This window comes from Eleutherodactylus coqui, chromosome 5, assembly GCF_035609145.1.
Source record: "Eleutherodactylus coqui strain aEleCoq1 chromosome 5, aEleCoq1.hap1, whole genome shotgun sequence".
Lineage (NCBI taxonomy): Eukaryota > Metazoa > Chordata > Amphibia > Anura > Eleutherodactylidae > Eleutherodactylus > Eleutherodactylus coqui.
Genome location: NC_089841.1, coordinates 60,441,476 through 60,463,223, shown reverse-complemented (window position 1 = coordinate 60,463,223; position 21,748 = coordinate 60,441,476). Strand labels below are relative to the sequence as shown.

The window sequence follows — 21,748 nt, the reverse complement described above, 5'->3', positions numbered from 1 at the left end:
AGTATTATAGTAGTTATATTCTTTAGTTATATTCTTGTACATAGGAGGCAGTATTATAGTAGTTATATTCTTGTACATAGGGAGCAGTATTATAGTAGTTATATTCTTATACATAGGGGACAGTATTATAGTAGTTATATTCTTGTACATATGAGGCAGTATTATAGTAGTTATATTCTTGTACATAGGGGGCAGTATTCTAGTAGTTGTATTCTTGTACATATAAGGCAGTATTATAGTAGTTATATTCTTGTACATAGGGGGCAGTATTATAGTAGTTATATTCTTGTACATAGGGTGCAGTATTCTAGCAGTTATATTCTTGTTCATAGGGGCAGTATTACAGTAGTTATATTCTTGTACATACAGGGCAGTATTATAGTAGTTATATTCTTGTACATAGGGGGCAGTATTATAGTGGTTATATTCTTCTATATAGAGGGCAGTATTATAGTAGTTATATTCTTGTGCATAGCAGGCAGTATTATAGTAGTTATATTCTTGTACATAGGGGGCAGTATTATAGTAGTTATATTCTTGTACATGGGGGCAGTATTATAGTAGTTATATTCTTGTACATAGGAGGCAGTATTATAGTAGTTATATTCTTGTACATAGGGGGCAGTATTATAGTAGTTATATTCTTGTACATAGGGGGCAGTATTATAATAGTTATATTCTTGTACATAGGGGGCAGTATTATAGTAGTTATATTCTTGTACATAGGGGGCAGTATTATAATAGTTATATTCTTGTACATAGGGGGCAGTATTATAGTAGTTATATTCTTGTACATAGGGGGCAGTATTATAATAGTTATATTCTTGTACATAGGGCGGTATTATAGTAGTTATATTCTTGTATATAGAAGGGCAGTATTATAGTAGTTATATTCTTGTACATAGGGGGCAGTATTATAGTAGTTATAATCTTGTATATAAGAGGCAGTATTATAGTAGTTATATTCTTGTACATAGGGGCAGTATTATAGTAGTTATATTCTTGTACATAGGGGGCAGTATTATAGTAGTTATATTCTTGTATATAGAAGGGCAGTATTATAGTAGTTATATTCTTGTACATAGGGAGACAGTATTATAGTAGTTATATTCTTGTACATAGGGAGCAGTATTATAGTAGTTATATTCTTGTATATAGGGGCAGTATTATAGTAGTTATATTCTTGTACATAGGGAGACAGTATTACAGTAGTTATATTCTTGTATATAGGAGACAGTATTATAGTAGTTATATTCTTGTACATAGGGGCAGTATTATAGTAGTTATATTCTTGTACATAGGGAGCAGTATTATAGTAGTTATAGTCTTGTACACAGGGGGCAGTATTATAGTAGTTATATTCTTGTACACAGGGGGCAGTATTATAGTAGTTATATTCTTGTACATAGGGGGCAGTATTATAGTAGTTATATTCTTGTACATATGAGCAATATTATAGATGTTATATTCTTGTACATAGTAGGCAGTATTATAATAGTTATTTTCTTGTACATAGGGGGCAGTATTATAGTAGTTATATTCTTGTACATAGAGGGCAGCATTATAGTAGTTATATTCTTGTACATAGGAGGCAGTATTATAGTAGTTATATTCTTGTACATAAGAGGCAGTATTATAGTAGTTATATTCTTGTACATAGGGGGCAGTATTATAGTAGTTATATTCTTGTACATAAGAGGCAATATTATAGTAGTTATATTCTTGTGCATAGGGGGCAGTATTATAGTAGTTATATTCTTGTGCATAGGGGGCAGTATTATAGTAGTTATATTCTTGTACATAGAAGGCAGTATTATAGTAGTTATATTCTTGTACATAGGAGGCAATATTATAGTAGTTATATTCTTGTGCATAGGGGGCAGTATTATAGTAGTTATATTCTTGTGCATAGGGGGCAGTATTATAGTAGTTATATTCTTGTACAAAGGGGACAGTATTTTAGTAGCTATATTCTTGTACATAGGAGCAGTATTATAGTAGTTATATTCTTGTACATAGGGGGCAGTATCATAGTAGTTATATTCTTGTACATAGGAGGCAGTATTATAGTAGTTATATTCTTGTACATAGGAGCAGTATTATAGTAGTTATATTCTTGTCCATAGGGGGCAGTATTATAGTAGTTATATTCTTGTACATAGGGGACAGTATTATAGTAGCTGTATTCTTGTACATAGGGGACAGTATTATAGTAGCTGTATTCTTGTACATAGGAGGCAGTATTATACTATTTATATTCTTGTACATAGGAGGCAGTTTTATTGCAGTTATATTCCTGAATATAGAAAGAAATGTTGTAGTACCCTGTTTCCCTGAACATAACACCTATCCCGCTTAGAACAAATAGCAGCCATCACCTTGCATGGTGAGAAAAGAAAAAAAAAAGGCCACAATTGCGCTTTTTTTAGTCATCCCGTGCTCAAGAAAAAACGCATTCAAAAGAGATCAAAAAGTGTCATTTCCACCAAAATAGTACCAACAGAAACTACAGGACGTACTGTCGACTGAAAAATTAAAAAGTTATGGCTGTCAGAAGATGGTGGCAGAAAATAATTTTAAAAAATTAATATCTTAAAAAAAAAAATTAAAAGTAGTACAGCAAAAGAAAAAGTATAAATTCGGTATCATAGTAATCTTATTATCTAAGTTATTGTGTCCTTTTTGTTGCAGTGTGTACGCCGTGGAAGCAAGACTCCCCCAAAGATAGCAGAATTTTGTTTTTTTCCATTTCACTCCACTTAGAATTTTTTAAAAGTTTTTCAGTACATTATATGGTATCATTGAAAAATACAACTCGTCCCGCAGAAAACAACCCCTCAGAAATCTACATTGATGGGTAAATAAAAGAGTTATGATTTTTTAAAAGAGGGAAGTTAAATTTAAAAAAAAACCTTCACTTATTTCTTTTGCTCTCCGCGCCGCTCCATTCCAGTCCCCCGACCACTTCTGTGTAACATAATCACAAGATCCCTGTGGCCAATCCCAAGTCCTAACATTGGTACAGCTACGGTCAGTGATTGGCTGCAGTGATCACATGCTATATGGCATGCAATTGCACTACCTAAAGTGAGCAGCATGCATCACAGCAGTAGGGGGAGCAGAAAGGGTTGAGTACAAGCAGTTTTTTTTATTTTACTTCATTCCCTGCAGGGCATATCTCCTGCATTCCATGATAGCAGGACAGCTCCCAAAATCAAAAGGAGTCATGCCAAATCTGGGAGAGTAGGAAGACAGGAGTAGTACTAGAGAGGTGTCACAAAGGCAAGGACAGACGTGATTCAGAGCAGTGGGACGCTGGCCTTTTCAGTAATGATAAAAGTCAGTGTGAGTTTAACACAATAAGGGCACCTGGTGTAATTAGTAACTGATATTGAGAATATTATTGATTTGCCAAGCTGTACTTTACTGCTACATCACTACAGACCACCGATTGTATTACAGGATTACTATCACTAACTGGTAAACCAGGCTATGTGATATAATACATGTAAAAAATTGATGAAGATTATAATTAGTGGCCATTTTGCTGCTTCCACCAGGGGCATCAAGGTTTTTAGAAAATCCTGTGATTTCTCATGCACTATTTTTACATGTCCGTATGCATGCAGCACACAATGAAGGACAGTGCCATTAACAACATTTTTATCATCAGCCATAATATACAGTAAGTGAATTTATTTGTAGCATCTTCCTCAGGAACATATGAGCAAGTGGAAACTTCCTATATTCTGCCTAAACATATTAAATCCTCAGGCAAAGTCACATGGACTCCAGCATCATCATCACTTCCCTTTTCCAAACCCTTCTCAACTTAGCTAAGGGCGATGAGATCTGGATCTTGCATAGAATTCTGATTAATGTAGAGGATGAGAGCTTTACTTGTCTTATTTGCAGGTTGCCTCTGTCTTCCATGTAACAGTGAGTATCTAAACACTGCATGATTGTAGTTAGATACTTGTACATAGGGGGCAGTATTATAGTAGTTATATTCTTGTACATAGGGTGCAGTATAATAATAGTTATATTCCTGTACATTGGGGTAGTATTATAGTAGTTATATTCTAGTACATAGGAGCAGTACTATAGTAGTTATATTCTTGTACATAGGGGGCAGTATTATAGTAGTTATATTCTTGTACATAGGAGGCCGTATTATTGTAGTTATATTCTTGTACATAGGGAGCAGTATTATAGTAGTTATATTCTTGTACAAAGGGGGCAGTATTATAGTAGTTATATTCTTGTACATAGGAGCAGTATTATAGTAGTTATATTCTTGTACATAGGAGCAGTATTATAGTAGTTATATTCTTGTACATAGGAGGCAGTATTATAGTAGTTATATTCTTTAGTTATATTCTTGTACATAGGAGACAGTATTATAGTAGTTATATTCTTGTACATAGGGGGCAGTATTCTAGTAGTTGTATTCTTGTACATATAAGGCAGTATTATAGTAGTTATATTCTTGTACATAGGGTGCAGTATTCTAGCAGTTATATTCTTGTTCATAGGGGCAGTATTACAGTAGTTATATTCTTGTACATACGGGGCAGTATTATAGTAGTTATATTCTTGTACATAGGGGGCAGTATTATAGTAGTTATATTCTTGTACATAGGGTGCAGTATTCTAGCAGTTATATTCTTGTTCATAGGGGCAGTATTACAGTAGTTATATTCTTGTACATACAGGGCAGTATTATAGTAGTTATATTCTTGTACATAGGGGGCAATATTATAGTGGTTATATTCTTCTATATAGAGGGCAGTATTATAGTAGTTATATTCTTGTGCATAGCAGGCAGTATTATAGTAGTTATATTCTTGTACATAGGGGGCAGTATTATAGTAGTTATATTCTTGTACATGGGGGCAGTATTATAGTAGTTATATTCTTGTACATAGGAGGCAGTATTATAGTAGTTATATTCTTGTACATAGGGGGCAGTATTATAGTAGTTATATTCTTGTACATAGGGGGCAGTATTATAATAGTTATATTCTTGTACATAGGGGGCAGTATTATAGTAGTTATATTCTTGTACATAGGGGGCAGTATTATAATAGTTATATTCTTGTACATAGGGGGCAGTATTATAGTAGTTATATTCTTGTACATAGGGGGCAGTATTATAATAGTTATATTCTTGTACATAGGGCGGTATTATAGTAGTTATATTCTTGTATATAGAAGGGCAGTATTATAGTAGTTATATTCTTGTACATAGGGGGCAGTATTATAGTAGTTATAATCTTGTATATAAGAGGCAGTATTATAGTAGTTATATTCTTGTACATAGGGGGCAGTATTATAGTAGTTATATTCTTGTACATAGGGGGCAGTATTATAGTAGTTATATTCTTGTATATAGAAGGGCAGTATTATAGTAGTTATATTCTTGTACATAGGGAGACAGTATTATAGTAGTTATATTCTTGTACATAGGGAGCAGTATTATAGTAGTTATATTCTTGTATATAGGGGCAGTATTATAGTAGTTATATTCTTGTACATAGGGAGACAGTATTACAGTAGTTATATTCTTGTATATAGGAGACAGTATTATAGTAGTTATATTCTTGTACATAGGTGCAGTATTATAGTAGTTATATTCTTGTACATAGGGAGCAGTATTATAGTAGTTATATTCTTGTACATAGGGGGCAGTATTATAGTAGTCATATTCTTGTACATATGAGCAATATTTTAGATGTTATATTCTTGTACATAGTAGGCAGTATTATAATAGTTATTTTCTTGTACATAGGGGGCAGTATTATAGTAGTTATATTCTTGTACATAGAGGGCAGCATTATAGTAGTTATATTCTTGTACATAGGAGGCAGTATTATAGTAGTTATATTCTTGTACATAAGAGGCAGTATTATAGTAGTTATATTCTTGTACATAGGGGGCAGTATTATAGTAGTTATATTCTTGTACATAAGAGGCAATATTATAGTAGTTATATTCTTGTGCATAGGGGGCAGTATTATAGTAGTTATATTCTTGTGCATAGGGGGCAGTATTATAGTAGTTATATTCTTGTACATAGGAGGCAGTATTATAGTAGTTATATTCTTGTACATAGGAGGCAATATTATAGTAGTTATATTCTTGTGCATAGGGGGCAGTATTATAGTAGTTATATTCTTGTGCATAGGGGGCAGTATTATAGTAGTTATATTCTTGTACAAAGGGGACAGTATTTTAGTAGCTATATTCTTGTACATAGGAGCAGTATTATAGTAGTTATATTCTTGTACATAGGGGGCAGTATCATAGTAGTTATATTCTTGTACATAGGAGGCAGTATTATAGTAGTTATATTCTTGTACATAGGAGCAGTATTATAGTAGTTATATTCTTGTCCATAGGGGGCAGTATTATAGTAGTTATATTCTTGTACATAGGGGACAGTATTATAGTAGCTGTATTCTTGTACATAGGGGACAGTATTATAGTAGCTGTATTCTTGTACATAGGAGGCAGTATTATACTATTTATATTCTTGTACATAGGAGGCAGTTTTATTGCAGTTATATTCCTGAATATAGAAAGAAATGTTGTAGTACCCTGTTTCCCTGAACATAACACCTATCCCGCTTAGAACAAATAGCAGCAATCACGTTGTGGAGGCGATATTTATGAGTTGGGCAATCAATGCCGCTGCTCAGCCAATTGATAAATACCGCCTTCACAATGCAATTGCTGTGATTGGTTCACTGAGTGCTGCATTGATTGGCTGAATAGTGTTTAAGAACCAATCACAGCCATCACTTCCTGGAGGATGGATTTATGAATCCCGTAACCAGGAAACAATATTCTGTGGGCGGCCGAGGACTGCAGCAAGTGCGCTATAGTTCGGGAGAGCAGCGAGAGGGCCAAGACTGAGCCTGCTGAGTAAGTATAAAAAGACATCCCTGAAAATAAGACCTAGTGCCTCTTTGGGGGCAAAAATAATATAAGACAGCATCTTATTTTCGTTGAGACACGGTAGTTATATTCTTGCTCATACTGAGGGATATTTTTAAGGTGTATGGATGTCATACCACATCTACTCCCTCTATGAGCCAAAACAGAACAAATGGTGAAAGATTTTTCTGACCTTGGCATTCTCCAGCAAAATCAGCTGTGTGCCAATGGTGCCATGTACTGCTGCAGTCTGAAATGAATTGTCTTTATATTATTTCTGTAACAATGTATCCTGCTTTACTCCAGGTGGTGGTGGAAATTCTTGGTCTTTACAAGTTTCAACGGATGTTATGGGTGAAATTGGTAAAGCGGCCTCTTTACCTTGTTGGTTCAGTCATTCTCACAAGGCCCATGACAGCGGGTTAACAGTCATATGGAGGATCAAACATCCTTACAACGGCACGGTGGTCTTCAAGTGTGTGAGCGACAGCAGCAGTGACTCTTGTAAAACTACCATCAACTACATGAACAAGTTCCGCTTAATTGGAAACCTTCGTAACAACAACATCTCCATCAGCATTGAGAACCTGACGTGGGAGGATAGTAACAGATACTACTGCCGGGTGGAGCTGTCCAGTGATAGGCATGATAAATATGAAACTAAATTCGGGACTTGGCTGCATTTATCTGGTAAGAAGTCCCGATTCCAGTGCACTAATGATACTTGAACTTTTTACAACACAACTGCAATTATAGAGGCACCTATGCTTTATGGTTGAAGTTATTTTAATGCTCTAATACTCCTAATAGTTACAAATCACAGTTGACACGCAAAAGCATTCTGCTATACTATCTGCCACAATAACAAATTGTCTTCAGTCCGGCTTCATTAAAAGATTTCCTATTGAGACTGAAGTTTCCATATACAGTGATATGCAGAAGCTGCAGAAGACAAACTCTGCTAAAGTTTTAATTTTCAATCAAAAATTGTCAGCCCAAAATACATGTATATAAGTGAAAAAATTGATCGCAGAGGTGCCCAGAGCCTTTAAAGCAGCTTTATCAGAATTACATGTGATACCCTATCCATAAGATAAGGGACTACTTACTGATCCTTGGGGTCTCACTGCTGAGTCTACCACCAATTGTGAGAACAGGGGTTTCATGGCCTCCTTTGTCTGCTAACTGCGGGGATACTTTTCCCACACGCAGTGATGGCACACTGAATGAAGCGCTGGCTGAGCATGCACAGTCAGCACTCCATGATTTCAACAGGACTTACTGAAATACCTGAGCTGCATGGCTATTTCCAGAAGTCCCATCAAACATGAATGGAGAGGCAGCTGGACCGCTGATTCCTACTAAGTGAATTTATCACTGATTCAGCCGTGTCGTAAAGTTAGTTCTTGTTTTTTGGACTTTGTGATTCATCTCTTATGTGGGGATTCCCATAAAATCTATCTATCTATCTATCTATCTATCTATCTATCTATCTATCTATCTATCTATCTATCTATCTATCTATCTATCTATCTATCTCATACCGTGTTTCCTCAAAAATAAGACTCTGTCTTATATTAATTTTTGCCCCAAGAGAGGCACAAGGTTTTATTTTCGGTCGGTAATTTAATGTCGGTAATAGCCTGCTTGGTAATGTATTCTTTTCTTTTTTATGTAGTGTAACTAAGGCTTATTTTTGGGGTAGGGCTTATATTTCAAGCCTCCCCCAAAATTATGCTAGGGCTTATTTTTAAGGTAGGTATTCTTTTCAGGGAAGCATGGTATCTATCTATCTATCTATCTATATCTACCTATCCATCTCATTTCTATCTATCTATCTCTATTATATCTATCTCTATTATATCTATCTCATTTCTATCTATCTATCATATCTATCTATCTATCTCTATTATATCTATCTCATATCTATCTGTTTATCTATCTCTTATCTATCCATCTATTTCATATCTTTCTGACTATATTATATCTATCTGTCTATTAGTTTATCCATTTCCTTACAATAAAGATTAATACTATTACTATATTATAGAAATGATTTGTCTTATTTCCAGCCCCCCCTCGGATTGTTAATATCTCAGTGGCATTTGATAAAATCCATGGATTCTATGCGGTGTGTACGGCAGAAGGGGAGCCGGTACCGTCCTTGGTCTGGACCGACCCTCTGAACAACCATGAAGATCCGTTTCTTACCAGCCTCCTCCTAAGGCATCAACGGACTTCAGAACTGCACCACCTAAGGAATGATGGGAAGTACACGTGTGTGGCCACCAACAGTCACGGAAGAGTAGAAGGATCAGTGTATTTCTTTAAATTTACAGCAGGGGGCAGTAGCAGAGTGGGGTACATTGTACTATGTGCTGCCCTTGCAGCTAAGCTGCTCCTGCTCTTCCTGATGTTTGGGGCAGTCAGCTACTACAGTAGAGGTGAGTGTGTCCTACCATGTACCATTGTTGCTAACAGTCCTAAATTTGACAGGATTCTCCTTTATTTTTAAAGGAGATAGCACCAATGTTTTTTTTTCCTAGCCACTATCCTAAAAATGAAGGGTGGGATTTGCCAGGCTGGGGGAATAGGTAACCGATAGATAATGACTAGAGATGAGCGAACACCAAAATGTTCGGGTGTTCGTTATTCGTAACGAACTTCCCGTGATGCTCGAGGGTTCGTTTCGAACAACGAACCCCATTGAAGTCAATGGGCGACCAGAACATTTTTCTATTTCGCTGATGCTCGCTAAGGTTTTCATGTGTGAAAATCTGGGCAATTCAAGAAAGTGATGGGAATGACACAGTGACGGATAGGGCAGGCGAGGGGCTACATGTTGGGCTGCATCTCAAGTTCACAGGTCCCACTATTAAGCCACAATACCGGCAAGAGTGGCCCCCCCCCCCCTCCCAACAACTTTTACTTCTGAAAAGCCCTCATTAGCATGGCATACCTTAGCTAAGCACCACACTACCTCCAACAAAGCACAATCACTGCCTGCATGACACTCCACTGACACTTCTCCTGGGTTACATGCTGACCAACCGCCCCCCCTCCCCCCCACAGCGCACACCAAAGTGTCCCTGGGCAGCCTTCAGCTGCCCTCATGCCACACCACGCTCATGTCTATTTAGAATTGCGTCTGCCATGACGAGGGACCGCAGGCACACACTGCAGAGGTTGGCACGGCTAGGCAGCGACCCTCTTTAAAAGTGGCGGAGCGATAGCCCACAATGCTGTACAGAAGCAATGAGAAATAGAATCCTGTGCCACCGCCATCAGGAGCTGCACACGTGGGCATAGCAATGGGGAACCTATGTGCCACACACTATTCATTCTGTCAAGGTGTCTGCATGCCCCAGTCAGACCGGGCTTTTTAATTCATAGACACAGGCAGGTACAACTCCCTATTGTGAAGTCCCTGTCGACCCACAGCATGGGTGGCTCCCTGGAACCCACCGGTGGTACACAGAAATATCCCATTGCATTGCCCAACACAGCTGAGGTAGTAATGTCGTGCTTAATGCAGGTGGGCTTCGGCCCACACTGCATGCCCCAGTCAGACTGGGGTTCTTTAGAAGTGTACAGATGTAGTAAAAACTCCGTGTGCACCTACAGCATGGGTGGGTGCCAGGAAGCCACCGGCGGTACATAGAAATATCCCATTGCATTGCCCAACACAGCTGAGGTAGTAATGTTGTGCTTAACCCTTTCCAATCCAATTTGTATATGGTTTTCCTAGGGGGCTTACTCTTTTTCTGCCGTTATACAACGGCGCTATATGCTGGCTAAAGCCAGTACTGCATGAGCTGACACGTAGGATAGGCTCCGACAGCAGAGAGGCTGGCAATATACAGTAAGAGAACCCCGACGGACGTCTACCAACAACGGAGCTGTACAGCCTTAAACCCTAATGTCTTCACAGGTCACACAGTGGACTGGAAAGGGTTAATGCAGGTGGGTTTCGGCCCACACTGCATGCCCCAGTCAGACTGGGTTTCTTTATAAGTGGAAACAGATGCATTTATAATTCCCTGTGGACCCACTGCCTGGGTGGGTGCCAGGAAGCCACCGGCGGTACATAGAAATATCCCATTGCATTGCCCAACACAGCTGAGGTAGTAATGTTGTGCGTAATACAGGTGGGCTTCGGCCCACACTGCATGCCCCAGTCAGACTGGGGTTCTTTAGAAGTGTACAGATGTATTAAAAACTCCGTGTGCACCTACAGCATGGGTGGCTCCCTGGAACCCACCGGCGGTACACAAAAATATCCCATTGCATTGCCCAACACAGCTGAGGTAGTAATGTCGTGCTTAATGCAGGTGGGCTTCGGCCCACACTGCATGCCCCAGTCAGACTGGGGTTCTTTACAAGTGGACACATGTAGGTTAAACTCCCTGTGGACCCACTGCCTGGGTGGGTGCCAGGAAGCCACCGGCGGTACATAGAAATATCCCATTGCATTGCCCAACACAGCTGAGGTAGTAATGTTGTGCGTAATACAGGTGGGCTTCGGCCCACACTGCATGCCCCAGTCAGACTGGGGTTCTTTAGAAGTGTACAGATGTATTAAAAACTCCGTGTGCACCTACAGCATGGGTGGCTCCCTGGAACCCACCGGCGGTACACAAAAATATCCCATTGCATTGCCCAACACAGCTGAGGTTACGTCAGCTGTAATGCAGGTGGGCTAAAAATTAATTTGATTACACTGTAGGCGAGGGCCCACAAAAATTGCTGTATCAACAGTACTAATGTACATCCCAAAAATTGGCCATGGCCAGCCAAGAGGGCAGGTGAAACACATTAATCGCTTTGGTTAATGTGGCTTAAGTGGTAACTAGGCCTGGAGGCAGCCAGCCCAGTGTAACGAAAAATTGGTTCAAGTTAAAGTTCCAATGCTTTTAAGCGCATTGAAACTTTTAAAAATTGTTCTGAAAAATTATTTGAGTGAGCCTTGTGGCCCTAAGAAAAATTGCCCGTTCAGCGTGATTACGTGAGGTTTCAGGAGGAGGAGCAGGAGGAGGAGGAGGAGGAATATTAGACACAGATTGATGAAGCAGAAATGTCCCCGTTTTGGATGGTGAGAGAGAACGTAGCTTCCATCCGCGGGTGCAGCCTACGTATTGCTTACGTATCGCTGCTGTCCGCTGGTGGAGAACAGAAGTCTGGGGAAATCCAGCCTTTGTTCATCTTGATGAGTGTTAGCCTGTCGGCACTGTCGGTTGACAAGCGGCTACGCTTATCTGTGATGATTCCCCCAGCCGCACTAAACACCCTCTCCGACAAGACGCTAGCCGCAGGACAAGCAAGCACCTCCAGGGCATACAGCGCGAGTTCAGGCCACGTGTCCAGCTTCGACACCCAGTAGTTGTAGGGGGCAGAGGCGTCACCAAGGATGGTCGTGCGATCCGCTACGTACTCCCTCACCATCCTTTTACAGTGCTCCCACCGACTCAGCCGTGACTGGGGAGCGGTGACACAGTCTTGGTGGGGAGCCATAAAGCTGGCCAGGCCCTTAAAGACTGTTGCACTGCCTGGGATGTACATGCTGCTCGATCTCCGCACCTCCCCTGCTACCTTGCCCTCGGTACTGCGCCTTCTGCCACTAGCGCTGTCGGCTGGGAATTTTACCATCAGCTTGTCCGCAAGGGTCCTGTGGTATAGCAACACTCTCGAACCCCTTTCCTCTTCGGGAATCAGAGTGGGCAGGTTCTCCTTATACCGTGGATCGAGCAGTGTGTACACCCAGTAATCCGTCGTGGCCAGAATGCGTGCAACGCGAGGGTCACGAGAAAGGCATCCTAACATGAAGTCAGCCATGTGTGCCAGGGTACCTGTACGCAACACATGGCTGTCTTCACTAGGAAGATCACTTTCAGGATCCTCCTCCTCCTCCTCCTCCTCCTCCTCCTCAGGCCATACACGCTGAAAGGATGACAGGCAATCAGCCGGTGTACCGTCAGCAGCGGCCCAAGCTGTCTCTTCCCCCTCCTCCTCATCCTCCTCATGCTCCTCCTCCTCCTCCTGTATGCGCTGAGAAATAGACAGGAGGGTGCCCTGACTATCCAGCGGCATACTGTCTTCCCCCGCCCCCGTTTCCGAGCGCAAAGCAGCTGCCTTTATGGTTTGCAGGGAATTTCTCAAGATGCATAGCAGAGGAATGGTGACGCTAATGATTGTAGCATCGCCGCTCACCACCTGGGTAGACTCCTCAAAATTACCAAGGACATGGCAGATGTCTGCCAACCAGGCCCACTCTTCTGAAAGGAATTGAGGAGGCTGACTCCCACTGCGCCGCCCATGTTGGAGTTGGTATTCGACTATAGCTCTCCGTTGTTCATAGAGCCTGGCCAACATGTGGAGCGTAGAGTTCCACCGTGTGGGCACGTCGCACAGCAGTCGGTGCACTGGCAGCTTAAAGTGATGTTGCAGGGTGCGCAGGGTGGCAGCGTCCGTGTGGGACTTGCGGAAATGTGCGCAGAGCCGGCGCGCCTTTACGAGCAGGTCTGACAAGCGTGGGTAGCTTTTCAGAAAGCGCTGAACCACCAAATTAAAGACGTGGGCCAGGCATGGCACGTGCGTGAGGCTGCCGAGCTGCAGAGCCGCCACCAGGTTACGGCCGTTGTCACACACGACCATGCCCGGTTGGAGGCTCAGCGGCGCAAGCCAGCGGTCGGTCTGCTGTGTCAGACCCTGCAGCAGTTCGTGGGCCGTGTGCCTCTTATCGCCTAAGCTGAGTAGTTTCAGCACGGCCTGCTGACGCTTGCCCACCGCTGTGCTGCCACACCGCGCGACACCGACTGCTGGCGACATGCTGCTGCTAACACATCTTGATTGCGAGACAGAGGAGGAGGAGGAGGAGGAGGGTGCTTTAGTGGAGGAAGCATACACCTCCGCAGATACCAGCACCGAGCTGGGGCCCGCAATTCTGGGGGTGGGTAGGACGTGAGCGGTCCCAGGCTCTGACTCTGTCCCAGCCTCCACTAAATTCACCCAATGTGCCGTCAGGGAGATGTAGTGGCCCTGCCCGCCTGTGCTTGTCCACGTGTCCGTAGTTAAGTGGACCGTGGCAGTAACCGCGTTGGTGAGGGCGCGTACAATGTTGCGGGAGACGTGGTCGTGCAGGGCTGGGACGGCACATCGGGAAAAGTAGTGGCGACTGGGAACTGAGTAGCGCGGGGCCGCCGCCTCCATGATACTTTTGAAGGACTCCGTTTCCACAACCCTATACGGCAGCATCTCAAGGCTGATGAATTTTGCGATGCGGACGGTTAACGTTTGAGCGTGCGGGTGCGTGGCGGCGTACTTGCGCTTGCGCTCGAACACTTGCGCAAGCGACGGCTGGACGGTGCGCTGAACTACACTGCTGGATGGGGCCGAGGACAGCGGAGATGAGGGTGTGGGTGCAGGCCATGAGGCGGTAGTGCCTGTGTCCTGAGAGGGGGGTTGCATCTCAGTGGCAGGTTGGGGCACAGGGGGAGAGGCAGGGGTGCAAACCGGAGGCGCTGAACGGCCTTCGTCCCACCTTGTGGGGTGCTTGGCCATCATATGTCTGCGCATGGTGGTGGTGGTGAGGCTGTTGGTGTTGGCTCCCCGGCTGAGCTTTGCGCAACAAAGGTTGCACACCACTGTTCGTCGGTCGTCAGGCGTCTCTGTGAAAAACTGCCAGACCTTAGAGCACCTCGGCCTCTGCAGGGTGGCATGGCGCGAGGGGGCGCTTTGGGAAACACTTGGTGGATTATTCGGTCTGGCCCTGCCTCTACCCCTGCCTCTACCCCTGGCCACCGCACTGCCTCTTGCAACCTGCCCTGCTGATGCCCTTGACTCCCCCTCTGAAGACCTGTCCTCCTGAGTAAGCGTTGCACACCAGGTGGGGTCAGTCACCTCATCGTCCTGCTGCTCTTCCTCCGAATCCTCTGTGCGCTGCTCCCTCGGACTTACTGCCCTTACTACTACCTCACTGCAAGACAACTGTGTATGATCGTCATCGTCCTCCTCACCCACAGAAAGTTGTTGAGACAGTTGGCGGAAGTCCCCAGCCTCATCCCCCGGACCCCGGGAACTTTCGAATGGTTGAGCATCAGTGACTATAAACTCCTCTGGTGGGAGAGGAACCGCTGCTGCCCAATCTGAGCAGGGGCCCGAGAACAGTTCCTGGGAGTGTTCCCGCTCCTGAGCAGGTGTCATTGTAGTGGAGTGAGGAGGCTGGGAGGAAGGAGGAGCAGCAGACAGAGGATTCGGATTTGCAGCAGTGGACGGCGCAGAACTGCGTGTTGACGATAGGTTGCTCGAAGCACTTTCTGCCATCCAGGACAGGACCTGCTCACACTGCTCATTTTCTAATAACCGTCTCCCGCGTGGACCCATTAATTGGGCGATGAATGTGGGGACGCCAGAAACGTGCCTCTCTCCTAATCGCGCAGCAGTCGGCTGCGACACACCGGGATCAGGAGCTCGGCCTGTGCCCACACCCTGACTTGGCCCTCCGCGTCCTCGGCCGCGTCCACGTCCTCTAGGCCTACCCCTACCCCTCAGCATGCTGTATTACCAGTGATTTGATTTCACAGGCAGGAAATAAATTGGCGCAAGACTGCAGGCCAAATATAATTTTTGCCCTTTTTGGAAAACGAAAGGCCCCACTGCCTCTAGTGAATGAATAATCTAAGTTTAATAACTGTGCTGTGTCCCTGCTTATGTGTCACAGAACGTGAGGGTAGCAGAGTTATTATAACTCTGGCAGAGCAGGTATTTTTTTTCCCAATTAAGGAAAGCAAATGGCGAAGCCAGCAGTAAAGCGTAGCTGGGTGCGTATGATTTAGCACTGTTCTTCACGCAGCTCACACGTCTCCACCGCCCGTAAGGACGGACAGAGGCTGGACAAATAGATTTGTTTTCAGTTTTTTCCCACCAAAAGGCAGCACTGCGTATATTCAATGAACATGAGAAGTTTAATAACTGTGCTGTGTCCCTGCTTATGTGTCACAGAACGTGAGGGTAGCAGAGTTATTATAACTCTGGCAGAGCAGGAATTTTTTTTCCCAATTAAGGAAAACAAATGGCGAAGCCAGCAGTAAAGCGTAGCTGGGTGCGTATGATTTAGCACTGTTCTTCACGCAGCTCACACGTCTCCACCGCCCGTAAGGACGGACAGAGGCTGGACAAATAGATTTGTTTTCAGTTTTTTCCCACCAAAAGGCAGCACTGCGTATATTCAATGAACATGAGAAGTTTAATAACTGTGCTGTGTCCCTGCTTATGTGTCACAGAACGTGAGGGTAGCAGAGTTATTATAACTCTGGCAGAGCAGGAATTTTTTTTCCCAATTAAGGAAAGCAAATGGCGAAGCCAGCAGTAAAGCGTAGCTGGGTGCGTATGATTTAGCAATGTTTTTCACGCAGCTCACACGTGTCCACAGCCCTTAGGACGGACAGAGGCTGGACAAATAGATTTGTTTTCAGTTTTTTCCCACCAAAAGGCAGCACTGCGTATATTCTATGAATAATAACTGTGTTGTGGCCCTGCCTATACAATTCTTTCCCTGCAGTATCAATGGAGGGTGGAATGCTCTGCAGAGGCGATTTTGAGAAGCCCAAAAAAAATGCAGCACAGCCAACAGCAGCCTGGACAGTACTGCACACGGATAAATATGGCCCTAGAAAGGACCGTTGAGGTTCTTGAAGGCTACACTCACTCCTAACACTCTCCCTGCCTATGCAGCACTTCTGTCCCTAATGCCAGGTGCAACGGTCTGCAGAGGCGATTTTGAGAAGAAAAAAAATCCCACTGCTAACAGCAGCCAACACACAGCTATCAGTGGCCCTAATAAGGACCTTTGGGGGGTCTTGAAGCCTACACTAACTACCAATTCTTTCCCTACAGCAGCTCCGGTATAAACAGCACTGTCCCTCATCTAACTCACACCGCATCTGAGGCGAGCCGCGGGAGGGGCCGACTTTTATATTAGGCGAACACCTGATCTCGCCAGCCACTCACAGCAGGGGGGTGGTATAGGGCTTAAACGTTGCAGGGGGAAGTTGTAATGCCTTCCCTGTCTTTCAATTGGCCAGAAAAGCGCGCTAACGTCTCAGGGAAGGAAGTGAAAGTAACCAGAACACCGCATGGTGTTCGTTACGAATAACGAACATCCCGAACACCCTAATATTCGCACGAATATCAAGCTCGGACGAACGCGTTCGCTCATCTCTAATAATGACTGATATTACTTCCATCTCCTTGCTCCCATCTCCTTTTTGGTTCCAGGAACCGCTGCCCGCAACATCCTGACAGTGGCAGGCATCAGGACTTTAGGGTCTGAACTATGGGGTCCAGTCTAGAGTCTGAATTAGGGGTCTGGTCTGAGGTCTGAGTTCTGATATCTGACCTGTGGGTCTCCGTTATGTGGTCCAATTTGTGAGGTCTGGTCTGGAGATTGAATTACTGGGCCCAGTTGATGTACACGGCCTTTTAAGTCCTTATACTGTATACACTATTGTATGCTGTTTAGCGCTGTGTACTAGCGGAGTACTGTGCATGTTGCTGACATCTAGTGGCCAGTATGAAAAATGCACCGTTGTACTACAAAATAAACATTTGTTAAAACTCCACCTGCTGACGCCAACTCTTTCTACTACTACCGACATCCATCACTCTTATGTAACACTTCAACAGCTGAGACTTTGCATCCATAGTGACATAATGCCTTGCAATGGCTGTAGACTACAGCATCATTTCCATCCATAATGATGGCGGCAGCCAATGTAAGCAGCAATTATTTGGCGTTACACCACTAAGGATGTAATTTGACTAAAGTCTAGTTAGTTTCCAGAGACTAGATGATGCAGAGTAAAAATGGAAATTTATTGACTTTTCCACTCTGTATGAGTGTGGGCTACCGAAATCTAAGTCATACATGCCAACTCTCCCAAAATGTCCCAGAGATCACCTTGCCTCCCAGGAGAGTTCTCATGTCCATGTCTGGCCTTAGCTACAAGCGACCTATGTGGTCATATAGGACACTTGCCACCAACTTGTACAGGAGTACCAGGCGGATGTAGGCTGGGGACAATTGCCCCCTTAGGTCTCCCTGGCCAGCTGACCTTCTTCCTCTATGCAGCATCACCTTGTGGAGCTATATGAATCATTCTTGCTCTGTCTCCTCCCCTCTGACGTTCCAATGTGCCACTGTCAGCACAGTGGTGTCCCCGCAACACATTCACTTAGTTTTGCTATTGTATTTATGTTATCAGCTTGGTTCCAGTATTGTATCTATGTACTGAGGCTGGTTTGTGTTGAATTTTTGTTATGAGATTGGTTCTTTGTGTTGTATTTATGTTGAAAGTTTGGTTCTGGTGTAATATTTATGTTATGAGCCTGGTTCTGGGTCTGTATTTATATTTTGAGCTTGCTTCCGGTACTGTAATTATGTTATGAGCTTGGATCTTGTGCTCTATTTATATTATGATCTTGGTTCTAGTGCTGTATTTATATTATGTGCTTGGTTTTGTATTTATATTATGCGCTTGGTTCTGATGCTGTATTTATATTATGCACTTGATTCTGGTGCTGTATTCATGTTATGAGCTTGAATGTTGCTCTGTATTTATATTATGAGCTTGGTTCTGGTGCTGTATTTATATTATGAGCTTAGTTCCGGTATAGTATTTATTCACCAAGCTGTTTTGGTGTGGGTATGCTGCTATCCTGCTGTTTTATGCACAAGCAGAATACAGGCAGATTGCCAAGTATATAATTTTTCTAAATCATTGATGGGTAAAGGGGAAGGGTGTAAAAAACAAATTTCCTACAGGGTGTCATCGAATCTAAAGCCGGCACTGGTAAAGTTTCCTCAGTGCAACATTCTCTCAATGCTAACTTCAAAAAGCTAGGAAGGTCATGTCTTGTGTCTTTATTTGTTTAGGACGTCTAGTCTGGGGTCTGTAAAGGTAAGAAGGCCTTGTCTGAGGTCTGTATTAATGTAGGGCACCTAGTGTTGGGTCTGTATCATTTTAGGGGGGCTTTCGTCCAGGATGTGTGTTTGTTTATGGTGTCTTCTCCAGATTTTGAATCATTTTTGAGGGTCTGGTCTTGGTCTGAATTTTAAGAGTTCTGTGCTCTGTGTTTAATTAGGGGGTCGGATCTGTTATCTATATCATTTTAGGGGCACTTATCAGGGTCTGTATTTATTTAGGCTACCTGACCTGTGATCTGTATTTATTTGGGGAGTCTGGTATTGGTCTGCATTTACGAGTTCTGGGCTCCATGTTTATTTAGGGCGTCCTATCTGATGTCTGTAAGAGATATCCTATATATACAAGCAGGGTATATCTTCACAAACATTGCACAATTGCTTCTATGAATCTCCCTGCGGACACTTCTCAAAAGTTATAGAGCATGTCCTATACATTCATTACATCAGGTTGTGTAGAATTGGGGGTTGATCACATGTCTTCATACCTTCCGGATGGTTCCTGATGGATAAGAAGCAGACATGTGAGATTTCAACATGTCTGGGCCTTTGCTCCTTTGGAAACAAACTTGCCCCTTTGGTCTGTACTATACAAGGATCTTTATGTGTTGGGTAGTGGTCAGTGAATCAAGAATACTATCTCTGTCTATGGTCGGTTTAAAGGGCCTTTAAAAATTTTTGTCTATTGGCTTAAATGCACTTTATTGAACTGTCAACTGATGATCAATGTATAGTTAGGGCAACTCAGTCCATTCAGGTATCTGAGCTGCAGTACCAGGCACAGCCACACTTGAATGTGTGGCACTCTGGATAAACAATGATGGGGCTGCAGAGCTCCAACAAACCCAACAACCCCTTAATTCTGTTGGGAAAAGACTATTGTAATTGCTCTACTTTTAGGAGTTTTTTAAATGTAGAGATGTAGCAAAGTTTAACTTACCACTTAATGCGTAGAATGAACTGTGGCACAGAACTTTTTCTTGCTTTTTTAATAGTTTTTCAATGCATTTTGTAGTGTTTAAGTGTATCTGAGTTGTCAAAAAGTTTACTGAAATACATCAGGTTCTCCTTACCCGCTCATTTGCACCGTTTCATGCTTTTAAGCTCTGATTTTCAGGTGTCTTACCCATTTTCCTGCTACCCCATTGTTCACAATCTACTATCAGGGAGCCTAGCATTCTGCCAGTAGTACACTGTCCTGCACTTACTTTCCCTTACTTCCAGTGTTGCATTGCCCTGTCTATGGTCCAATCAGCTGGAAGGCAGTATCTGAACGCCCGCCCCTCTGCTTTTCCAGGATGATTCCGGCATTCACAGATGTTAGTAAATGCAATATAATGTACAAACGCATATAGACTGTAACAGCAGGAGAAACAGAGAATGTGGAGATTGCAGACACTGTCTGCAAATCTGTCAGCCTGTAAAGATAGCCGGTCCCCCCCCCCCCCTTCCCCCAACATTGTCTAAAAAGTTAGTGCCCCAATAAGGTAACTTGTTAGCATTGGGTTAAACTTTGCTGTATCTGTATTGTAGAAGTGTTATTTTATTGTCTTCCCAGCTTGAACTTTCCAAAGTGGAGAGAGATAAGTTTTGTCCAGGGACCTCCACAGACCTTGATCCAGCCTTGCTATGTATTGTGTTCTATTACTCAGTTGTTTGTCTATAGTACCTCAGTATTATAGATGTAGCAGACCGGGTTTGTCATGTGCACAACCCATAACTTCATCTCTGGTTTTCCACAGGAATAGAGGTTTAATTTAATGTCACCATGATGTGCCACCTGACAAATTAATCTCTGCTACAGAGTAGAAGTGGAAATGGACTGAAATTACTGAACTTTTCTGTTTTTTTTTTTTCTTTTTCTTCCTCAAGCCGACGACACAAAGTCTATTGCTGACCGTTCCCGGTAAGTATCATCCATTCTCATTCAAAGTAAATTAATTCTCATACTAAATACGCTAGCAGTGATACGTACCATGTAGTGGATCGAGCTGCTGTGATTGCACTGATGTAGCAGAACTGGAGTACTGACATAGAAAAGGCCTGTCTGTTTGCTGATGACACAATAGTGTACATTACAGTTGACACTCCCGATGGAGAAAGATTTAGCTTTACTGGATAAATGGTCAAAAACACTGGAAACTGCAGTTCAATGTTACCAAATGTAAAATAATGGCTTTGGGGAAACGAAATCCTTGGGATGATCATATGGGCTGTTCTGTATTATCCAAAACTTCAGAAGAGAAGGATTTAGGGGTTCTGATTTCTGATAGCTTTATAATGAGTTCACAGTGCGGTCAGACAGCAAAGAAAGCAAGTACCATGCTCTGTTGCATAACCAGAGGTATTACCAGTATAGAACGCCATTATGGAAATGCTCCTTGTCTTGCAGGAACACACAGGAATCGACATATGAAAATTATAACCAGAGATCTCCGTGACCGATGATGCAAGAGAAGCAACTGGACACAGACGTATATTATACTTTATAGAAAAGCTATATACATTTCCTTCACTTTAGTCATATGTATGTCATATTTCCAGAACTCCCAATTGTATGTTCCCCTGTAGTGCTTGTTCAATGCATTGGGTGAATCAAAATATTAAAGAGAATGTGTCATGGAAAAACTGCATTTTATTAAAAGTTGAAGTTGCAGTGTGGTGCAGAAGCATCATATACAAATGTCATAATTCAACTACATCCATAGGTAGTAATAATATTCTGCAGCACTATTCAAATTAAAGGGAACATGTGCAAAATAAGACATTGCATATAGTATTAAACCAATAGATAATTTGAGCAATAATAGTAGGGGTCCCACTCACAAGAGC

At 42.8% G+C, this 21,748-nt stretch overlaps 1 protein-coding gene across 1 annotated transcript; it reads left to right on the top strand.

Annotated features, from left to right (window-relative positions):
- The first annotated feature begins 3,887 nt into the window (after positions 1-3,887).
- Positions 3,888-21,357, top strand: SIGLEC15 (sialic acid binding Ig like lectin 15). The gene is made up of 5 exons (XM_066604860.1): positions 3,888-3,939; positions 7,246-7,629; positions 9,012-9,383; positions 20,789-20,822; positions 21,309-21,357. The coding sequence occupies exons 1-5, from the start codon at positions 3,888-3,890 to the stop codon at positions 21,355-21,357; spliced, it is 891 nt and encodes a 296-aa protein (XP_066460957.1).
- The last annotated feature ends 391 nt before the right edge of the window (positions 21,358-21,748 follow it).

Excerpts from the sequence above, each read along its gene's own strand:
- SIGLEC15 (XM_066604860.1), top strand. The coding sequence starts at position 3,888 with ATGAGAGCTTTACTTGTCTTATTTGCAGGTTGCCTCTGTCTTCCATGT. Across the intron at positions 3,940-7,245 it reads CCTCTGTCTTCCATGTAACA|GTGGTGGTGGAAATTCTTGG; the intron begins GTGAGTATCTAA and ends GCTTTACTCCAG. Across the intron at positions 20,823-21,308 it reads TCTATTGCTGACCGTTCCCG|GAACACACAGGAATCGACAT; the intron begins GTAAGTATCATC and ends CTTGTCTTGCAG.